At 43.8% G+C, this 17,876-nt stretch overlaps 1 protein-coding gene across 3 annotated transcripts in view; it reads left to right on the forward strand.

Annotated features, from left to right (window-relative positions):
• LPGAT1 (lysophosphatidylglycerol acyltransferase 1) overlaps nt 1–17,876 on the forward strand; it is a 115,743-nt gene that overhangs the window by 24,563 nt on the left and 73,304 nt on the right. The window contains exons 1-2 of one of the 3 annotated variants that reach the window (XM_073900227.1): nt 11,359–11,677; nt 12,563–12,827. In XM_073900227.1, coding sequence (XP_073756328.1) covers nt 11,555–11,677; nt 12,563–12,827 — 388 coding nt within the window. In that variant the 5' untranslated portion in view covers nt 11,359–11,554. Of the gene's footprint in view, nt 1–11,358; nt 11,678–12,562; nt 12,828–17,876 lie in introns of those variants that run through there. The other 2 variants (XM_025877458.2, XM_073900226.1) reach the window with 2 other exon arrangements.

Genomic DNA, 17,876 nt, shown 5'->3' on the forward strand with positions numbered 1-17,876 from the left:
AAGAAAGCAAGGGTGTATGCATCAGGCGCCATTCTGGTTTCAACTCTTACAAAACCTATGACCCAATAGATTAGTTAGCTAATCTTCCTAAGCCTTCCACTTCTCCCATGTGAAATCGAGATAACATTCTTCAAGGGTGGTTGTGAGGAGCAAATGAGATTCACTATAGGAAGTATCCAGCGCGGTGCACAGTACACTCTCAATAAATGGACTCTACCTGATTACATTTGGGGGCATTTCCATAGACCGATATGGGACACTGAGAGCTGTGGACATTCAGAGGTTATCCCTACCTAGAATATTAGCATGGCAGTAGTGGAGCTCATGGTTTGGAAGGCGAATAGACTAGAAAGAGGGACATGCTTCTAAAACCTCAAATCTAGGTGCTGGCAATTGCAGTGGAACCGAGGCAGCTACTGATTGGGCCCGTTTTCTGTCCCAGGCACATCCTGGGGGTTAAAGCCACAATGATAAAGAAGAACACACATGATTCTTACGCTCTCAGAGTTTACAGCCTGGTATGAGAATCGGACATGGAACTACTAATGAGCAGTTTTATGACAAACGGTGATTAAGTGATCTGAAGGGAAGGAACAAAATGTTCAGAGACCTTGTGCCGGGGGCAGCATGGGGCAAGGCTAATGTAATGAGGTAGGATTAAGCTGAGATACGAAAGATGAACCTGATTTGACCAAGTGAAGGGCAGCAGGGAAATGAAAGGCAAAAACCCTGAGGTGGAAAGGCACACAAGGGGTTCTCGTAAATAAGATGAAGCCAGGGTACCTGGATTGGTAAGCCCAAGGGGGGCACCTTGCATGGGACAAGCTGGAGAGAAAGGCAAGAGGTCCATCCTATAGGGCTTCATAGGCCATTATAAAGGGTTTTAGTCCAAGGATGACATTCTTCCCAAAAGTTACCTACTCTATTTCAATGTCTCCTGCATGTGCCTAACCATAAGATTCATCTGGGGGCTCTTTTTAATTACAGATTTTAGTGTATATAAAAACTCCTGGAGAGAACAAACTGGTGGTTGAAGGTCCTTTAATCCAATGTAACATGGACTTACTGAAACTTTACACAAGCCTCATATAAGAATTTAAACTATAAAATTAATATAACTTGGATGGCAATACATTTCTAAAACCTCATACTTGAAGAGGCAGCATTTTAGCATCGCTCCTTTGCCCATAGCTTTGTTTAATTTGTAGTACTTAAAACAGGAACTCGTGTCTACAAGGCAAGGGATGAGATGTTCTTTATTCTGGGAGAGAGGGGGTAGAGAGGCAGGGCCTGCCAGGCTTCAGGGTGACAGAGAGTGGAACCCTAACTCCAGGGCCTGTTGGTGGCTGTGTTGGGAAGGAGAAGCTGGTCCAGGATCCCCCAGCCCAACTCTAAGATTTCTCAAGGCTGTGTGGCTGCCAACAGCTGGTTCCAGACAATTTTTAAAAATTATTTTTTATTTTTTCTAGGGGAATTAGTCAAACAATTCATGAGCAGAGAAAAGTTTTTCTACTCGTAAAATTTTGTTTGTTTTCACCCTGATAAGTGTACTCTTAAATCACCATCATCTATTTCACCTATTCCACTGCCCACTTCCCCTCTAGGAGCCACCAGTTCTCCATAGTTAAGAGCCTGTTTCCTTGGTTTCTCTCTCTCTTTTTTTCCTTTGCTCATTTGTTTTGTTTCTTAACATATGAGTGACATATGGTATTTTTCTTAATCTGACTGACTTCTTTGGCTTAGCATTATACCCTATACCTTCTAGCTCCATCCATGTTGTTGCAAATGGCAAGATTTCATTCTTTTTTATGGCTGGGTAATATTCCACGGTGTGTGTGTGTGTGTGTGTGTGTGTGTGTGTGTGTGTGTGCGCACATTGCACATCTTCTTTGTTCATTCATCTATTGATGGACACTTGGGCTGCTTCCATAGTTTAGCCCTTGTAAATAATGGTTCTAAATAATTTAGAACTCCATTTTGGTTTATGCTTTGGAAGACAAGGTTTGAAAGAAACAAAGGATTTGAAAGTGTGTTTTATAAAATGTTTCTTAAAGACATTTCAAGAGGAAACCACTTGCAAGGAAATTCTTTCCTTACCCTTCCTACTTCTTTCAGCCAATAAGTACCAGCCTACCTCAAGGGGTTATTGTTAGCCTCCAACAAGATGTGCGTGCATATGTGTGTGTGTGTGTGTGTGTGTGTGTGTGTGTGTGTGTGTGTGTGAGAGAGAGAGAGAGCACTTTGTTGACTGCAAAGCACTGGAGAAATGTAAGGTGGCATGATTTTCATTATAGCAGGGTCTCAGCCAACAGCTCAGTCCCCAAGATAACAAATCAACTTTAAACACACAGCTGGAATACGAGCAGAGTGAAAACGTCTGCTCAAACCCCTTAGGATTTAAGCTGATGAGAACCATGGAAAGAGCCAAATTACATCACAGAAGGCTTGCTAAGAATGGGAAATTTAACCGTGGTAAGGACAAGTAATATGCTTTAAAGGAAACATTAAACACACAATCAGCCCTCAATGGCCTGTTAACCTCTGATGTATCAGATCATCAGGGAGCACGTATAGCAGAGAAAAGGTAGGATGGGTAGGGAAGCTGGACCTCTGTAACCTGGCTAAGAGACTGCTTGGAGACCCAGGGGGTCAGGAGACCACACAGGGTCACCAACCATTTGCCAGAACTGAGTAGTTTCCTGGGATGCGGACTTTTAGTGCTAAAATCATGAAAGTCCTGGGTCCACCAGGAGGAATTGGTCTCCTGAAGGCCACCCCAGCTCTGTTTCTGATACACTCTATGATAAACAGCCCATGTCCCTCCTGCACACCTCATCTCTTCTGTTCATAAATGCAATTATCCCGTGTTACCTTTCTACAGGGGAATTCCTCTTCCTTATCAAACATCACTAAATTCTGCCACCCCAACACCAGAATGTAGATGCTCCAATGGGATTTTTTTTTTTTAATTTGTGGGAACACCCAGAAACATTGAATACTTATGAGATCAAAAGTTCCAGAACAAGTTAGGAGCTTGTTGTCAACGGTAGGTCTTGGAGCTGTGAAGGGATGCTAGAGATGAGATTCAGTGGGTTCTCCTGAGGATGGAGGTGAGGGCAAGGGAGGGAGAAGGTAGTTCAGAGCAGCTAGTCAGGATACTGTTTCCAGAAAGAAGGCGGTGCTGGGAAAGTCTGTGGACAGAGTCCCAGGAAATTGCCAAGCTGGAATTCAGGTAACTGTGAAGACAGAAGTCTTGTGTGGAAACTAAGGGGAAGCCCAGACCTTGAGAAGACTCAACTTTTTGGAAGATCTAAAGAGGCTGAAGAAAGCAGATCTGGTTTTAAACGGGAGGGTGGAGTGTGGAAGGATAGAATGATGGAGGATAGAATACTAAGCGACCAGCTGGTAAAGAGGTGAGATGCAGCAGCTGGAGCTTGTCTGCAGTCTTGAGTTGGAGCCTCATGAAACTGCACCGAGAACTTCTCGACCCTGGACAGTTCATAGGCTGAGCTCTCCTTGAACTGCAGGTTCCTAACTGGGCAGTTCATTGTGGCTCTGCGTGGCAACAAGCATGCAGAAGGGATGTGCGAAAGCCAAGAATTAAGTCAAAACTGTGAGGTGCTCTGTATAAATGCAGTAGTTATTCAGAGAAGGGGCTCTGGAGTCCTGGACAAGAAGGCAAGCTTCCTGTAGGTTAAGAGATGGTCCGAAAGAAAGGATGGCATTCTGGGTATGAGGAGCGGGCAAAGGGAAGCTATGGAATGTACCCGTTTAAAAGCAGAGGAGGCTGGTTGGGAAGTAAATGAGAACTGAAGTACGATTTGATAATGTTTCCCAACCTTTAACTTTATGGCACTCAATGAAAATGGTCATAATAGTGTAGGGTAAATAGAGGCAGCTCTAGCAGCACCAGGCTCTGCCTTGTGAACCTCACTGAAACCCATTGGTGTGCACGACCCAGTGGCTGCTAAAGTCTAGAATGAGTGAGAAATCGGGTAGTGAAGGCCCTGAAGTTAACCAGATAGAAACACTCAGAGTAGATTTTAATAAATCTACTACACATGGGAAAACGATGTCAAAACCGGAAGGGGAAAATGCAATGTTAAATACGGTGCTTTCAGAAAAACACGATGATAACCACATAATCTAGGATGCGTTGGGAATAGGTGATAGTTTGAGAATAGAGGAAGGATGCTATTTTACAAATAAAAGAAGTATTATTCTTTTGTATCGTTGTGATTCAGTTGAGGTACTTCTAGTCACTGAATATTACTGAAACATGTTGAAAAGATTGAAATACATTATGAAGTATGAGCAATATTATTTCTTCTGCCTTGGTTTGGATGATAATGATGATGTCACCATTCAAGGTATCTTATTTGTCAATTTAAAAAAAAAGAATGATTTAATCTGAATGAATTAAACAAACATTGAATTAAAAAATTCATTTCCCAGGTGTCTGGCTGGCTCAGTCGGTGGAGCATGCGACTCTTGATCTTGGGGTTGTGGATTTGAGCCCCACGTTGGGTGTAGAGACTACCTAGAAATAAAATCTTTAAAAAAATTTTGTTTCCTACCATATATAAAGCAGTAAGCTAGACACCAGGAAAATGATAATGAGAAAGACAGGTGATGTGGGACTCCTAATCTCAGCAGAGAACCTGAAATACAAAACAGCCAGGCTTGTTGCAAGGTAGTGAGCACAGAGGCAGAAGCATACTATGAGGAAGAGGCAATGAACTGTGAAGTGGTGGGAGAGTCTCTGATATCTTAGCTAGACCCCAAGGGATGAATATAATCAAACAGACAGAGAAGGGAAAAGCATGAACAAAGAATGCATGAACTTGAATGTGTGAGGTTGCACGGCGCATCCTTTCAAGAGGGTGAACACCTTAGTGTGATGAGCAAAATAGAGCGTGGGGGCACGGAACGGGGGAGGGGTGAGGAGGGAGCAATAAGAGGTGAGACCAGAAATGAGTAGCATCCTCTGAAATTTCCTCTCTCTCTCTCAGTGGAGAAGAGCTTTTCCACCAGTGTCTCTTAGAGAGACACTGTAGTGTGTCATCAGGAGCATGGGCTCTGGAGCCTAAGAACTGGAAATCAAGTCTCAGCCCCTCCACTTGCGGGCTGAGTGACCTAGAGCAGATTGTCTAATCTCTCCATCTGTAAAATATGCCTAACAATATGGTCCTTAGAAGGTCTTTGTGAAGATTGAATGAGTTAATGCATGCAAACCATTGAGAACAGGGCCCGGAACGTTGAAAGTGATCAATACATGTTAGCTGTCATTACCATTTTAACATAATCACCAATAACATCATTATTTTGGTTCTGTTAGGAAAATACAATCTGAATTTGTTTGTCTCTTTTGAATCTGAATTTGTCTCTCTCTTTTTTAAAGATTTATTTATTTATTTATTTGAGAGAGAGGGTGCGCGTGAGAGAGTGTACGTGAGGGGTTAGAGGGAGCATGAGAGAGAGACTCTCAAGCCGACTTCCTGCTGAGCAGAGCCTGAGGCGGGGCTTGATCTCAGGACCCTGAGATCATAACCTGAGCCAAAGTCAACAGTAAGACTCCTAACTGACTGAGCTACCCAGGCGCCCCTGAATTTGTCTTATTCGTAGATGTACTGCATGACTTCATAGGTTTTGTCAGGGGAGGAACTTGCTGAAATAGCCTTCTCCAAAATATCTTACAAGAATACTCATCTGCTACAGTGCTTGAGACTCTCCACTGCAGAGGCATTAAGGCTCAGGGGATTTTAGGAGGTCCTTTATAAAGTGTTCATCCTGTAGGTAGAGGGAACACATAGCCGTAAGCAGCTCAGCATGGATTAGTTTACCACACTAGGCAGGAAAGACAGGGCTGAACCAAGGAAATGCAATGTTGGACAGGTAAGAAAGAAGATACTAGCTTAGAGGGTTGTCTGGTGGGAGAGTGGGGGTCTTAGGTGGGGTCTTCAGTGACCTTTGGAAATTAGGGATCATTTTAGTATTAAGAGGGGAAAAGGGAAATTAGTTGAAAAGGAGAGGAGCACAAAGAAGAGAGAATTGTTTACTTCACAATATTGTTTAGGGCCAACCTTGTTAATAAAAAGTAGCTGAAATGGCTTATATGAAGCTATGGTCAAGTCTTGATGATTTGACCCAACTTGTCTAAAAAACACTGAGGCTAGAAGGCTTCATACATTTTATATAAAATGATTACTAACACTAATATAAAAGAAAAAATTAAGTATATATATATGCTTATATATATTTGTATATTTATTATATATTATATATTTTATAGACATATATTTACATATATTTATAATATATATTTTATACATATTTATATATTTATAATATATATATTTTTTCCCCTTTTATTTGAAGCCGACTAGCAGTCAGAATTTGACTCTTGGGGTGCTGATTTCTGGTTTGCAACTATTTGTAGTGATGGGGGGGAGCTGTGCCAGGTCATCACACACTTACAGCACTGCTGAGGGGGCTTCCCCCTAGAGAGGAACTAGATCACTGGAGCTCTAGCACAGCAAGCAGCCCAGGGAGGTGAAATGTTGTTGTTTTAATTGCTGCAAGGAAAAAGAGAGGGTCCAGGGGGTTCTTCTGCCCAAGGGAGCCCCTTCCTGGTTATAATCTGATTTGCTATGTGTATTCCACCAGATGGGTGGAATCAAACCTTCTAAGGTGTTGTGGTTAGATTGTTTTAAAACATCTGGAAACTCCTGGAAATGTGAGAAGTCATCTTTCTCTTTCAAAGGACCATCTTCTTGTGGTTCCGGTGTAAGGCTTTTGAAACTGAAACTCTACCATTCCTGTGGCTATAGGGTGGAGTCTGTTTTCCCTTTCCCCCACTTGGGGTGCACATGAAGGCTCTCAAATGCTTGACTTGATTAGTGTTTGCGTTTTGATAAACAGAGCTCTAATTAGCAGGAACCTATTCAAGAAGGTCCTTGCTTTCTTCAGATCTCTCTAGAAGAACTGGCCTTCTCAAACTTGTTACAGTCATTGAAAGCATTTATACATGTCTGCCTGGGCTGTTTGGAAATAAGCTACAACAACAACAACAAAATCTCAGGAGGGTACCTAAGTGGGTTGAAAGGTGGCAGGGCAAAAAAAGTTTATATAGATATATATTTTATATCTAAGATGAACTTTGAAATACTATAAATTTAGCATCATCTGAAATTGTTCCCTGAAGTCAGCTCAAATGCAGATTCTTATCCATTGTAGGTACTGAATAGTCTTTTTTTTTTTTTAAAGATTTATTTATTTATTAATTGAGAGAGAGAGCCAGCAGGGATAGGGGCAGAGAGAGAATCCCCAGCAGCTTCCCCGCTGAGCATGGAGCCTGTCAAAGGGCTCGAACCCACGACCCTGAGGTCACAACCTAAGCAGAAATCAAGAGCTGGCCGCTCAACCGACCGAGCCACCCAGGTGCCCCAATATTGAATTGTCTTGAAACTGAACGTGCCACAGTGGTCAAGAAAGTTAAAAGATAAGCCCCTTCATTTGCCCTGGGCAACCAACCAAAACAAAACAAAAGACCATATCTACACCTGGAATATGGTGTATTGCTTTGTTTGCTTAACTTCAAGAAAAGTCTAATGAGATAGGAGCCAGTCAAGAGAACAGCTGAAATAATCAAAACTGGGGCTTCCACATCCCTTCCACAAGGAGCTACTTAAATAGCAGATTCTGCAGTGTAAACAGGAGGATGATGTTATGGCTGAACTGTGTCCCGCTAAAGTTCATATATCGAAGCCCTAACCCTCAGTACCTCAGAATGGGACTGCATTTGGAGACAGGGCCTTTACAGAGGTAATTAAGTTAAAATGGGAGTCCTGAGGGTGGGCCCTCATCTAATGTGACTAGTATCCTTGTAAGAAGAGATGAAGATACACAGAAAGAGACAGACATCAGACACATGCACACACAGCATCAACCATGTTAAGCCATAGGGAGTGGGCGGCCATCTGCAAGCTAGAGAAAGAGGCCTCAGGAGAAAACAACCTTGCTGGGAAGGAACTTCCTTAGAGCCTCCAGAGAGAGCGTGGCCCTGCCGACACCTTGATCTCAACCACCTAGCCTCCAGAACTGTGAGAAAATAAATTTCTGTTGTTTAAGCCACCCAGTCTGTGGTACATTGTTACAGCAGTCAAAGCTGACTACTACAGATGAGAACAGATATGATCAAATAATTTAAAATTAGGAAGGGTCTAGGAAAGAATGTGATTATCTCAGGATACTTCTAGGTCAGGTTTTCTTAAAGCAAGGTCTGTATACTACCCACATCAGAATTACCTATGCTATTTCTTTAAAAAGCAGGCTTCCAGGCTCCTCTGAGAGTACTAAAATGTTCTGGTATGAGAAAAATCTATCTTTTCAATAGACATCCCGAGTAGTATTTTGCACGCTAACGTTTGAGACCCACTGTGGAAGGTCCTGCTCAACCTCTGGCCCTTCTCTGGGCCTGGCTGGCTAGTAGTAATTACGTCTCAGGCAAGTGCTGGTATATCTGGTGCTCTGGCAGATGCTCACTGATCCGGGAGCCGGGTATAAATCCCACTGTATGTTCTCTCTGTCAGCCAGTGTTTACCAGCATGTGGAGGAATCCTGAAGGGGATAGATCAAATAGAATCCATGTGCCTTACCTGTCTTACTCACTTAAAAATATAATGTTATATAAAGAACCTATACAACTCAACACCAAGAAAACAAACAATCCAATTAAAAAATGAGCATTTTTCCAAAGAAGACATCCAGATGTCCATAGATACGTGAAAAGACGCTCAACATCACGAATCATCAGGGAAATGCAAATCAAAACAACAATGAGGTATCACTTCACACCTCTCAGAATGGCTAACATAAAAACATAAGAAATAACAGGTGTTGGTGAGGATGTGGAGAAAAAGGGACTCTTGCGCATTGTTGATGGGAATGCAAGCTGGTGGAGCCACAGTGGAAAACAGTTCCTCAAAAAACTAAAAACAGAACTACCATATGATTCAGCAATTCCACTACTAGGTATTTACCCAGAGAAAACAAAGACACTAATTCAAAAAGATACATGCACCCCCATGTTTATTGCAGCATTGTTTATAATAGTCAAGATATGGAAGAAACCCAAGTGTCCATCCGCAGATGAATGGATAAAGAAGATGTGGTACACACACACACACACACACACACACACACACACACACACACAGAGGAATATTACTCAGCTATAAAAAAGAATGAAATCTTACCATTTGCAACAACATGGATGGATCTAGAGGTTATAGTGCTAAGTGAAATAAATCAGTCAGAGAAAGACAAACACCGTATGATTTCACTCATAGGTGGAATTTAAGAAACAAAACAAAGGAACAAAGAAAAAAATATAAACCAAGAAATAGATTCTTAACTATAGAGAACAAACTGGGGGTTCCTGACAGGAGGTGGGTGGAAGGATGGGTGAAATAGGTGAAGGGGACTAAGAATATACTTATTGTGATGAGTAATGTATAGAATTGTTGAATCATTATACTGTGCACCTATGACTGGTACAACATTTTATGTTAACTATACTCGAATTTAAAAAAAGAATATGATGGCATCTTTTGAACAATAATCTACTGTACATATATTGTTTCTCTCATGAAATTTATTTAAAAATGCTATTACCTTGGTACCTAAATTCTCAGAGAAAATACAGAGGACTAGAAAAGGCATATATAACTTTTCTATTGCTATATATTAGTTGAAATTATATGGAAAGTTCTCTGCTAGGGCCTGTGCCTTTTTGTGCCCCACACAGTTAAAATATAACATTAGTGAAAGAGATAAATAACATCTACAAATAAAAACAAATTAATAATAAATGGAAAGAAATCTAATCGTTTCAGCCAGGCTCTGTGCTTTCATGCATTTCCTCTTCGCCAGAGGGGATGGGAATAGAAAGTATTCTTTCATATGGCATAAAAGTGAATTCTCTTTCTTTCACCTGTGGACCAACGAGGGAATTAAAGAGAGAGAGAGAGAGAGAGAGAGAAATAGTTAAATAGTTGAGAGTCCAAAGCAAACACAGTAACAAATATCTTCAAAATAGACAGAATAGGTGGCATTCTGATTTAAACATGGCAGTTCACTAGGGACCTGTAAAAACTGCCCCCAACCCCCATTTACAAATTTGATTAAGAGATATAAGATTTTATGGGGTTTTTACAAAAACTGAAATGGAGGTAGGCCATTTGAGAATGTTCACGTGGGCAGGTCGTTGGGTTATTTGTCTATGCTCCTCATGGCGGTCCAGCATTTGAAACAGAATTTAGCTCCAGTGTCCAGGAGTGAGCCGGACTGTCCAGGGAACCCCATGGCCACCATTTTTTGAGCACTTAATGGCAGGCGCTGCCTAAGTGCTTCTCCCTTCTCGACTACCTACATGTCAGTGTCTCTGTGTGGACCACGCATTCCCATTAGATTCTTTTTTTTCTTTAGGGGAATGGGGATGGGGACATGGATGGGGAATCGGAATTTTCATTAATGTTCTGGGTGCTCTCCAGAAAGAATTCTGGCACTTAAAATGAATTGATTTTAAACTCTAGACCTTAATACTCTGGGGAGGTTCAGAAGAGAAGCCGTGAGAGCAACTGGGTTTCATTAGGAAAGAAAAGAGGACATCCAGCCTTCAAGGAGACAGCTTCCCAGTTTGGGCACTAATCGGTTTGTCAGAGGAGGGAGGGTCCTAACAATGAGAACCGGCTGTGTTGGCTGAAAAGGGGCTCTCAGTTTGGACCGCAGCCCTCCTCGTGTGGTGTAAGGCTTGCTGCTCACTACCAGACCTTTCTGAGCCGCCCTCTTCCTGGGAAATGGGCTCGGCGACGTCCCGCCGGCCTAGGGACCAGGCAGCCCCAGGGGCCTGACCCCGCAGACCAGCGGGCTCCGGGACGCGGGCGGCGGCCGCGGCGCCTTCATTAGAGGGCGCTCTGGGGGCGGCTCCGCCGCAGTCTCGGCTCCCGCCGCTTCCTCCCGCCGCCCCTCCGCGCCACCCCGGCGAACGCGGCCGGGCCCCGGGGAGCGAGTCTCGGCGCCGCCGGGGACCGGGCGCGAGCCGCGCCGCAGCCGGAGCGAGGCCGGGCCCCGCCGCCGCCTCCTTCCGCCGGCCCCGCCGCCGGCCATGCATTCTTCCGGCTCCTCTGGCTCCCACAGCCCGGGCCGGGGCCCGGCCAGCCCGAGGTAACCTCTGGCTCGGCGGGCGCAGGCCCGGGGCTGCGGCGGCGCCGGGCCCGAAGAGGCGCGGAGGGGGCGGGGAAGGGGTGTCGTCGTCGTGCGGCCCGGGGAGGAGGCGGCGGCGGCGGCGGCGGCGGCGGCGGCATGAGGGACGAGGGCGCGGTAGGCCCCGAGGAGGAGGCGGGGGCGCGGGGCATCCGCCCGCCTCCCCGGACCCGCCCCGGTGACAGGTCCGGCCTCTGAGTCCCCGCCGTCCCTCTGTCCGCAGGCAGCCGCGAGGGGAGTAGGGCGCCCCCGCGCCCGCTCGCGCCGCGCCTCGGCCGCCGCCGCGTCCATGACCGCGACTCCTCGGCCGGGGACACCCGCCGCCGCCGCCGCGCAACACCGCGCCCCGGGCCGCCAGCCCCCGGCCCCGCTCGCCCCCGCGCTCCACCGCCCGCCTTCCGCGCCCGCCGAGGTGAGCCCCGCGCGCGGGCCGCCCCTGCCGCCGCGACCCCTTCGCCGGGGCCGCGGAAACCGCTGCGGGCGCCCCGCCGAGCGCTGCCGTCGCCTCTTCCTTCGCGCTTCTTCCATCACCCTCGCTCGCCTGCCCTCTGCCCGGGGACTTCGTTCTCTTCATCCGTGGCCCCGGTGCCTTCACCTCCTTCTGGCTTTTGCTCCCCTCCCCCTACTCCCGTCCTTTCTCCTCTCGCCGTGTTAGCCCCCACTTTCTTCCTCTCACCTTTCTGCCCTCTTTTCTAGGCCCCTGTCCTTTTTCCCCTAAAAAAAGCTGGGGGGGGGGTGGTGGAGACAAAAACCCCTTTGCCGCAAATGAACACTGTTAGCATAACTCTTTTTGCTAATGCGAGAGATCTTTCTAAGGCACGATCGATGTGCAGGAATGGTGGTGGTGCGGGTACCCAGGTTCTCATAGCTGGGAAATGGGATCGGGTCCCTGCAACAGCCTTCTTCCACTCGTGTCGTCAGTTTGGAGAGACTGAGGGTGTCTGAAGCGAGTGGCTCTGTTTTTCTTCCTGAAAGTCCACACAGCAGACTGCAGTGAGGCGCGGTGCGGGGACAGCCGCTGATTAGTTAGTGGGAATAGTATAATCATTTGCTAAATATATTATGACATACCCTGTGCCTCTGTGAACAGCTCCCTTGACCTTGTGCGGCTCCTCCTCCCTCGCTCTCTGTCCCCCTCTGGAATTTCCCGGAGAGATCACCGAGGTACTACACCGGGAAGGCTTAGACCCTCTCGGTTTTTCTGGTGTTTTTGTGCTGGAGGCGATTTCTATGTTGGTGACTATCTGGATGTGTGTAATCCATTTTCCTTTTTAAATGAATTTTTCTTTCACCTCAGAAAGACAGGACGGACGCCAGTGTGAGCATGGCTGTGACTTTGGAAGAGGCTCCGTGGCTGGGCTGGATCCTGGTGAAAGCCTTGATGAGATTTGCCTTCATGGTCGCCAACAACCTGGTTGCTATTTCATCCTACATCTGCTATGTAATTATACTTCAGCCCCTTCGACTGCTGGACAGTAAGCGGTTCTGGTATATTGAAGGAATCATGTATAAATGGCTTTTAGGAATGGTGGCTTCCTGGGGATGGTATGCTGGATATACAGGTAAGAGTGTGAGCACTTTTGTTTAACGCGTATGAAACAATTTGTAATGTTATGCTTAAGTCAGGAGCCATGATTAAATATATATTACACTTTGGGTTGAAGGTGCTTGGCTGCTTTGGCTCTTAAAAAAAAATAGAAAACAATTCTTTTGAGTTTTTTTTTCAGAATCCCAATTTAGGAAGGATGATATTTTCAGATGTATAATTTCATAGTTATATACTGATAAATTTCTTAAATAATGTCTTTAATGTGCTTGATATTTATCAAAACCAGTCCTCCAAAACTCACCTAGAGGAATAGGCATGGGTTATATAGGACCTGAGGGCTTATAAAATGAAATAACATACTAATAACATACTTAGCCCACAAATACAATTAGAATTGAGAAGAAGGACTGAGCCATATTTGTGCTAAGATAGTTTAGTAAGTTTTTTCATTTAATGTGGTATTGTACTGTGTTAACACTTTGAGCCAAGCAAAACATGGCTTTCTTTTCTGTTACGTATGTTTCTTTTGTTTACTAGAATCTATATTTTAATCTCATAAATCACTATTAGACTATTAAATATAAGAATTAAGTTTTATCTTTGCTAATTTATATTCTGGGTGTCTTTAAGTAGATTTATATTTCTGCCTTTAAATTGCATTTTGGGGAGCAGGAGTAATGCTATTCTGAAGCGGACTTTTAAAGAACTAAATGAGAAGTAGTGTTTATTTTTATTTTCTGTTTATAAGCTTTCTGCACTTTGAGAACTTGGGCCTCTGCTGTGAAAATTCTGTCTTATTACATTTATTTGACTTTTTTCCCCTAAAAATTGAGATGATGGAAAAAAAAGCATTGAGGTTCTAGTACTTGTCTTAGACATTGAGGCTTTTATCATGGAATTTTATAATTGATAGCTTCCTTAGAGATCATGCGGCAGATTCTGTGGTCAGTGGAGTCTAGTTCATAGCTTGGAAGAATGAGGAGGCTACGAGGGTGCTCTCAGGGCCAAACAGCGCGGCAGTTCCCCATTTTAAATTCTCTGTCTTCTTCTTTCCTGCCCAGGCTGCATCTTGTAGATTTTATCCATACACACAAGAAAAGGACTGACAAAACATAGGTTTTATGGAGTCTAACAGACTCTTGCAGGTCAGAGTGCTCTCAGTTGCCCCAGATGAAGCATTTTTTCCTTCTGGCAAAGCTATGTATTATTCTGTAAGACCCAAAGCTCCCGGGATAGTGTATGCATTGCTTCCCTGTCTGGGTCTCATTGAGATCCGATGCTCTTTGGATATAGTAGGTGAGCTTCTAGTCCTTTTTTAGGACCTTTGTGGTAGTAGTAGTAGTAGTGGTAGAGAAAACAAAGGAAGTTCTCATCTATGATGCTGAATTCTTACCTGAGTTACACTGCTGTCTTAGAATTGCTTTGCTCTGTATAGTTTAAGTGTCACCAAATATGGTATGTGGTACTAGTGACTTTGCTCTGCACGTAATATACTCCTTTGCTGGTTTTAAATCAACTCATAGTATTTTTAGATAAAGTTCTACAAGTTCATGCTACTTAAACACAATGAAATTAGTGAAATGTTTGTGCTTGTGTGTGTGGTTTGTGTATAGGCGTTAGCATGATGAGAAGCTGAACAACATTCAGCATTGACCTTGAGATTATACTGAGTGCAGTGGTGCTGCTTGAAGTTAAAGTTAGTTATCCTTTGGCCACAGCATGGCCGCAGCGCATTTCTGAGCATATTTTCTTGCGTTGTCTTTCCCTTGCTGACTATGGAACTTCGCAGTTTCTTTTGCCACCTGCTTGGAAAGTGGTCTTGGCGTGATCTGCGTATTTTAGTCTTTCTGAAGCATCTGTTCTCTTCAGGCTACTCCATTCTGACCATTTAAAATACAGAATATTTTAGTGTTTGTGTTTTAAATGGTTTTCATATAGGTGGTATACTTTGAGAGGGTCTGGTCCTGGCCTGATCACAAGGGAATGCAATCTAGAGGTCAAACACATGTAGAAATGACTTTTGTGGAAAGCCACAACTGGGTTAAAGAAGCAACACAAGTAGGGGCTGATGAGCAGATGTACCCGTGAGTCTAGGAGGTTATATTAGCCTTTGGTCTGGAGTATGTGTTCCATTTCTTCCCTTTGTTCAAGAGGAAGGTGGGTTTCAGTTTTTTCCTTCCCCTGTGCTTAAGTTTCACAGATGGAAAATTGAACATTGCCAGAGGAATTCTGCTCAGCAGATCTGGGATGTTCATGTTTTGGAATAAAAATTGCCAAACTGTTGAAAAACCACTTCTGAAGAAAACTTAAATATTAATTAATTAAATGTTAATTGGGAAGCTGACAATTGAATATTGGTATTGAATATCAGTTTTTCAATTGTGATATTTAAGTCTAAAACCAGTTAGCCAGCTCTGCTGCTTACGTTGATTCTCTAACCTACAGGACCCCATATGGGAGGTACTTAGCCGAATGTGGCTATTTTAATTTAAATTAATTAAAATGAAATAAAATTTAAAATACACTTTCTCAGTCACACCAGCCACCTTTCAAGTGCTCAGTACTGGGTGGCTAGTGGCTACTGTACCAGAGAGTACAGACGCGCAACACTTGCATCACCACAGAAAGTTCTATTGGGCAAATCTGATAAATAGTATGCCTTTCTCCTTTTTCATAGGAAAATACATTTTATCTCTATAGAGAGGATATTTTTCTAAACTCAGTTCTAAACACTTTTCTTTTGGGAAGACAGGAAGATTTATTAAGTTTTATAAAATTGTCTTTTAATTTGAGGCAAATGTCACAAAAATGAGTCCTTTAAACTCAGACTTGCTTCTTGGATGGCGAATGGTGAGGCTAGTCAGCCCAAGACCTTGAATGAACATTTTTGTACTTAGTTTGTGTTTTCAGAGCTGGAGTACTGCCTATGGACACAGAACACAGAGAAAGGGCTTTTCTGGTCTTTCTGCCTGTTTGTGACTTTCCAGGGGAACGCATTTCTTGGAAAGAACTCTGGGGACATTGGGGTTTTCATCCCTAGCTTGCTACTACTAGGTAGTAATGATTGCTACTACCACATTTCCTTTCATGGAAAGTGCTGTACACACATCTCATGTTGAGGAACATTTGTGTACTGCCTTTGCCCTAATATTTCAAGAGCAAACCAGAAGAGGTACTAACTTAACTAATGATCCATTTCTGCATGTTTTATTCAGATCTGGGATAAATCATTACACTTCTCTCCCCTCAACTGAAGTGAAGACTGGCATATTGCAGAGAGAGATTTTTTTTTTTTAATTTAAAGATTTTTATTTATTTATTTAACAGAGAAAGAGAGAGCACAGGTAGGCAGAGTGGCAGGCAGAGGGAGAGGGAGAAGCAGACTCCCCGCTGAGCGGGGAGCCCCATGTGGGGCTCGATCCCAGGACTCTGGGATCATGACCTGAGCCGAAGGCAGATGCTTAACCGACTGAGCCACCCAGGCACCCCGAGAGATTTTTTTTGAACAAAATGTTTTTAAAATAGTTCATTTTGATTTTCATTCACTTACCTTAATAAATTCATTGTTCCCCATCCAAACATATTTAATTAAAGTCTCTTACACAAAATCATTTTAAAAAATTGATTGTAGGGCGCCTGGGTGGCTCAGATGGTTAAGCGTCTGCCTTCGGCTCAGGTCATGATCCCAGGGTCCTGGGATCGAGTCCCGCATCGGGCTCCCTGCTCCTTGGGAGCCTGCTTCTCCCTCTGCCTCTCTCTCTCTCTCTGTCTCTCATGAATAAATAAATAAAATCTTTAAAAAAAATAAAAAAATAAAAAAAATAAAAAATTGATTGTAAGTGGAAGCTCCAGAATTTCGATAAAGGATAAGAGTCTTTTCGGCCATAGTCTGACTGGAAGGGAGCTGGGGTGTCGAGAGGCTTGCCACCAGGTTGTTTTTGCCTAGCAAATGCTCTCTTTCTTAGGTTGGTGGCTTTAGGGAAAGCCGACAGAGATAGGTTTAGCTTCCTCTCATTCCCCAAGCGGCAGCTGTCAGGACTCTGTTGGTCTTTGAAGGTTATTTGATTCTCTGATAGTGTTTTACTTTTTTTGCTGGGGTACAAATTCATTGTGTGAGAAAAACTATTAGGAATTATATCAGATGTTGAAATTCTGGAGAAAGCTTTAAGAATATATCTCCTAGAGCAGTATTTTTCCACCTTTGAGTCATAAGCCAATTTAGTGTGTCAGGCTGAACATTTAAAAAAAAGTGAAATAGAATAGAGTGAAGATGAAAAAATCAGAAGTGTGTGTATCGGTACTGGGGAGTGCTACAGAATGTATTTTTTACTCTGAGCCCTCTCAACATTTGAAAGGCATTGTTCTAGTGGAAAGAGCACTGCAGTTTAGAACTGGGAGTCGCATGGCTTCATCTGGCTTTAACTTTAACATCTCTGCTCCCTGGTGGGGGGTGAGATCCTTACCAGCTAGGTGCCTACAGGGCTGTGAGCTCTTTACAGATAAAGATGTGGTCTTTATAACCCTAGAGCCTAGTTTGTTGCCTGAAGCTCACAGAGGGCCCTTTAGGTATTTGTTGAATGATTCCTTTTTTCTTTCTTGGTCCCAGCTGAGGTGTACCTTCCTGAAACATCAGAGAGCAAGGACATTGCAGTCTACAGAACACAGACCCTGAACTGGATGATGTTTTTCACACATATGCATCTATATCCATTTCCTACAGTATCACATTTGTTAATCTAACACACCTTTATTGAGCTTCTATTATGTGTGGGAACAGGTGTTGTGGAGGTGCTGAGATGCACAAGACATAGTGGCTGACTTTAAGGAGTTCGCAGAAGCCTTGGTGGGGAAGACAGTGCACCAACAACGAAAACATCCTGGTAGAATGCTCTAACGGAGATGTACCGTGGGATTAAAGAGGAAGGGCTCCTGATCTCCCATTGGTGGTAGGTGGTAGCAGACAGGGAATAGGGAATTTAGGGACTGAGTGGCTTTAAATGCCTTCCCCCCCCCCCATTAGGGAGATATTTCTCTGTGGGGCTAACTGGATAATCAGTAATTA

This window comes from Callorhinus ursinus, unplaced genomic scaffold (genome assembly GCF_003265705.2).
Source record: "Callorhinus ursinus isolate GAN/ISIS: 27379988/994484 unplaced genomic scaffold, GSC_fseal_2.0 scaffold13, whole genome shotgun sequence".
In the NCBI taxonomy this organism is placed as follows: Eukaryota; Metazoa; Chordata; class Mammalia; order Carnivora; family Otariidae; genus Callorhinus; species Callorhinus ursinus.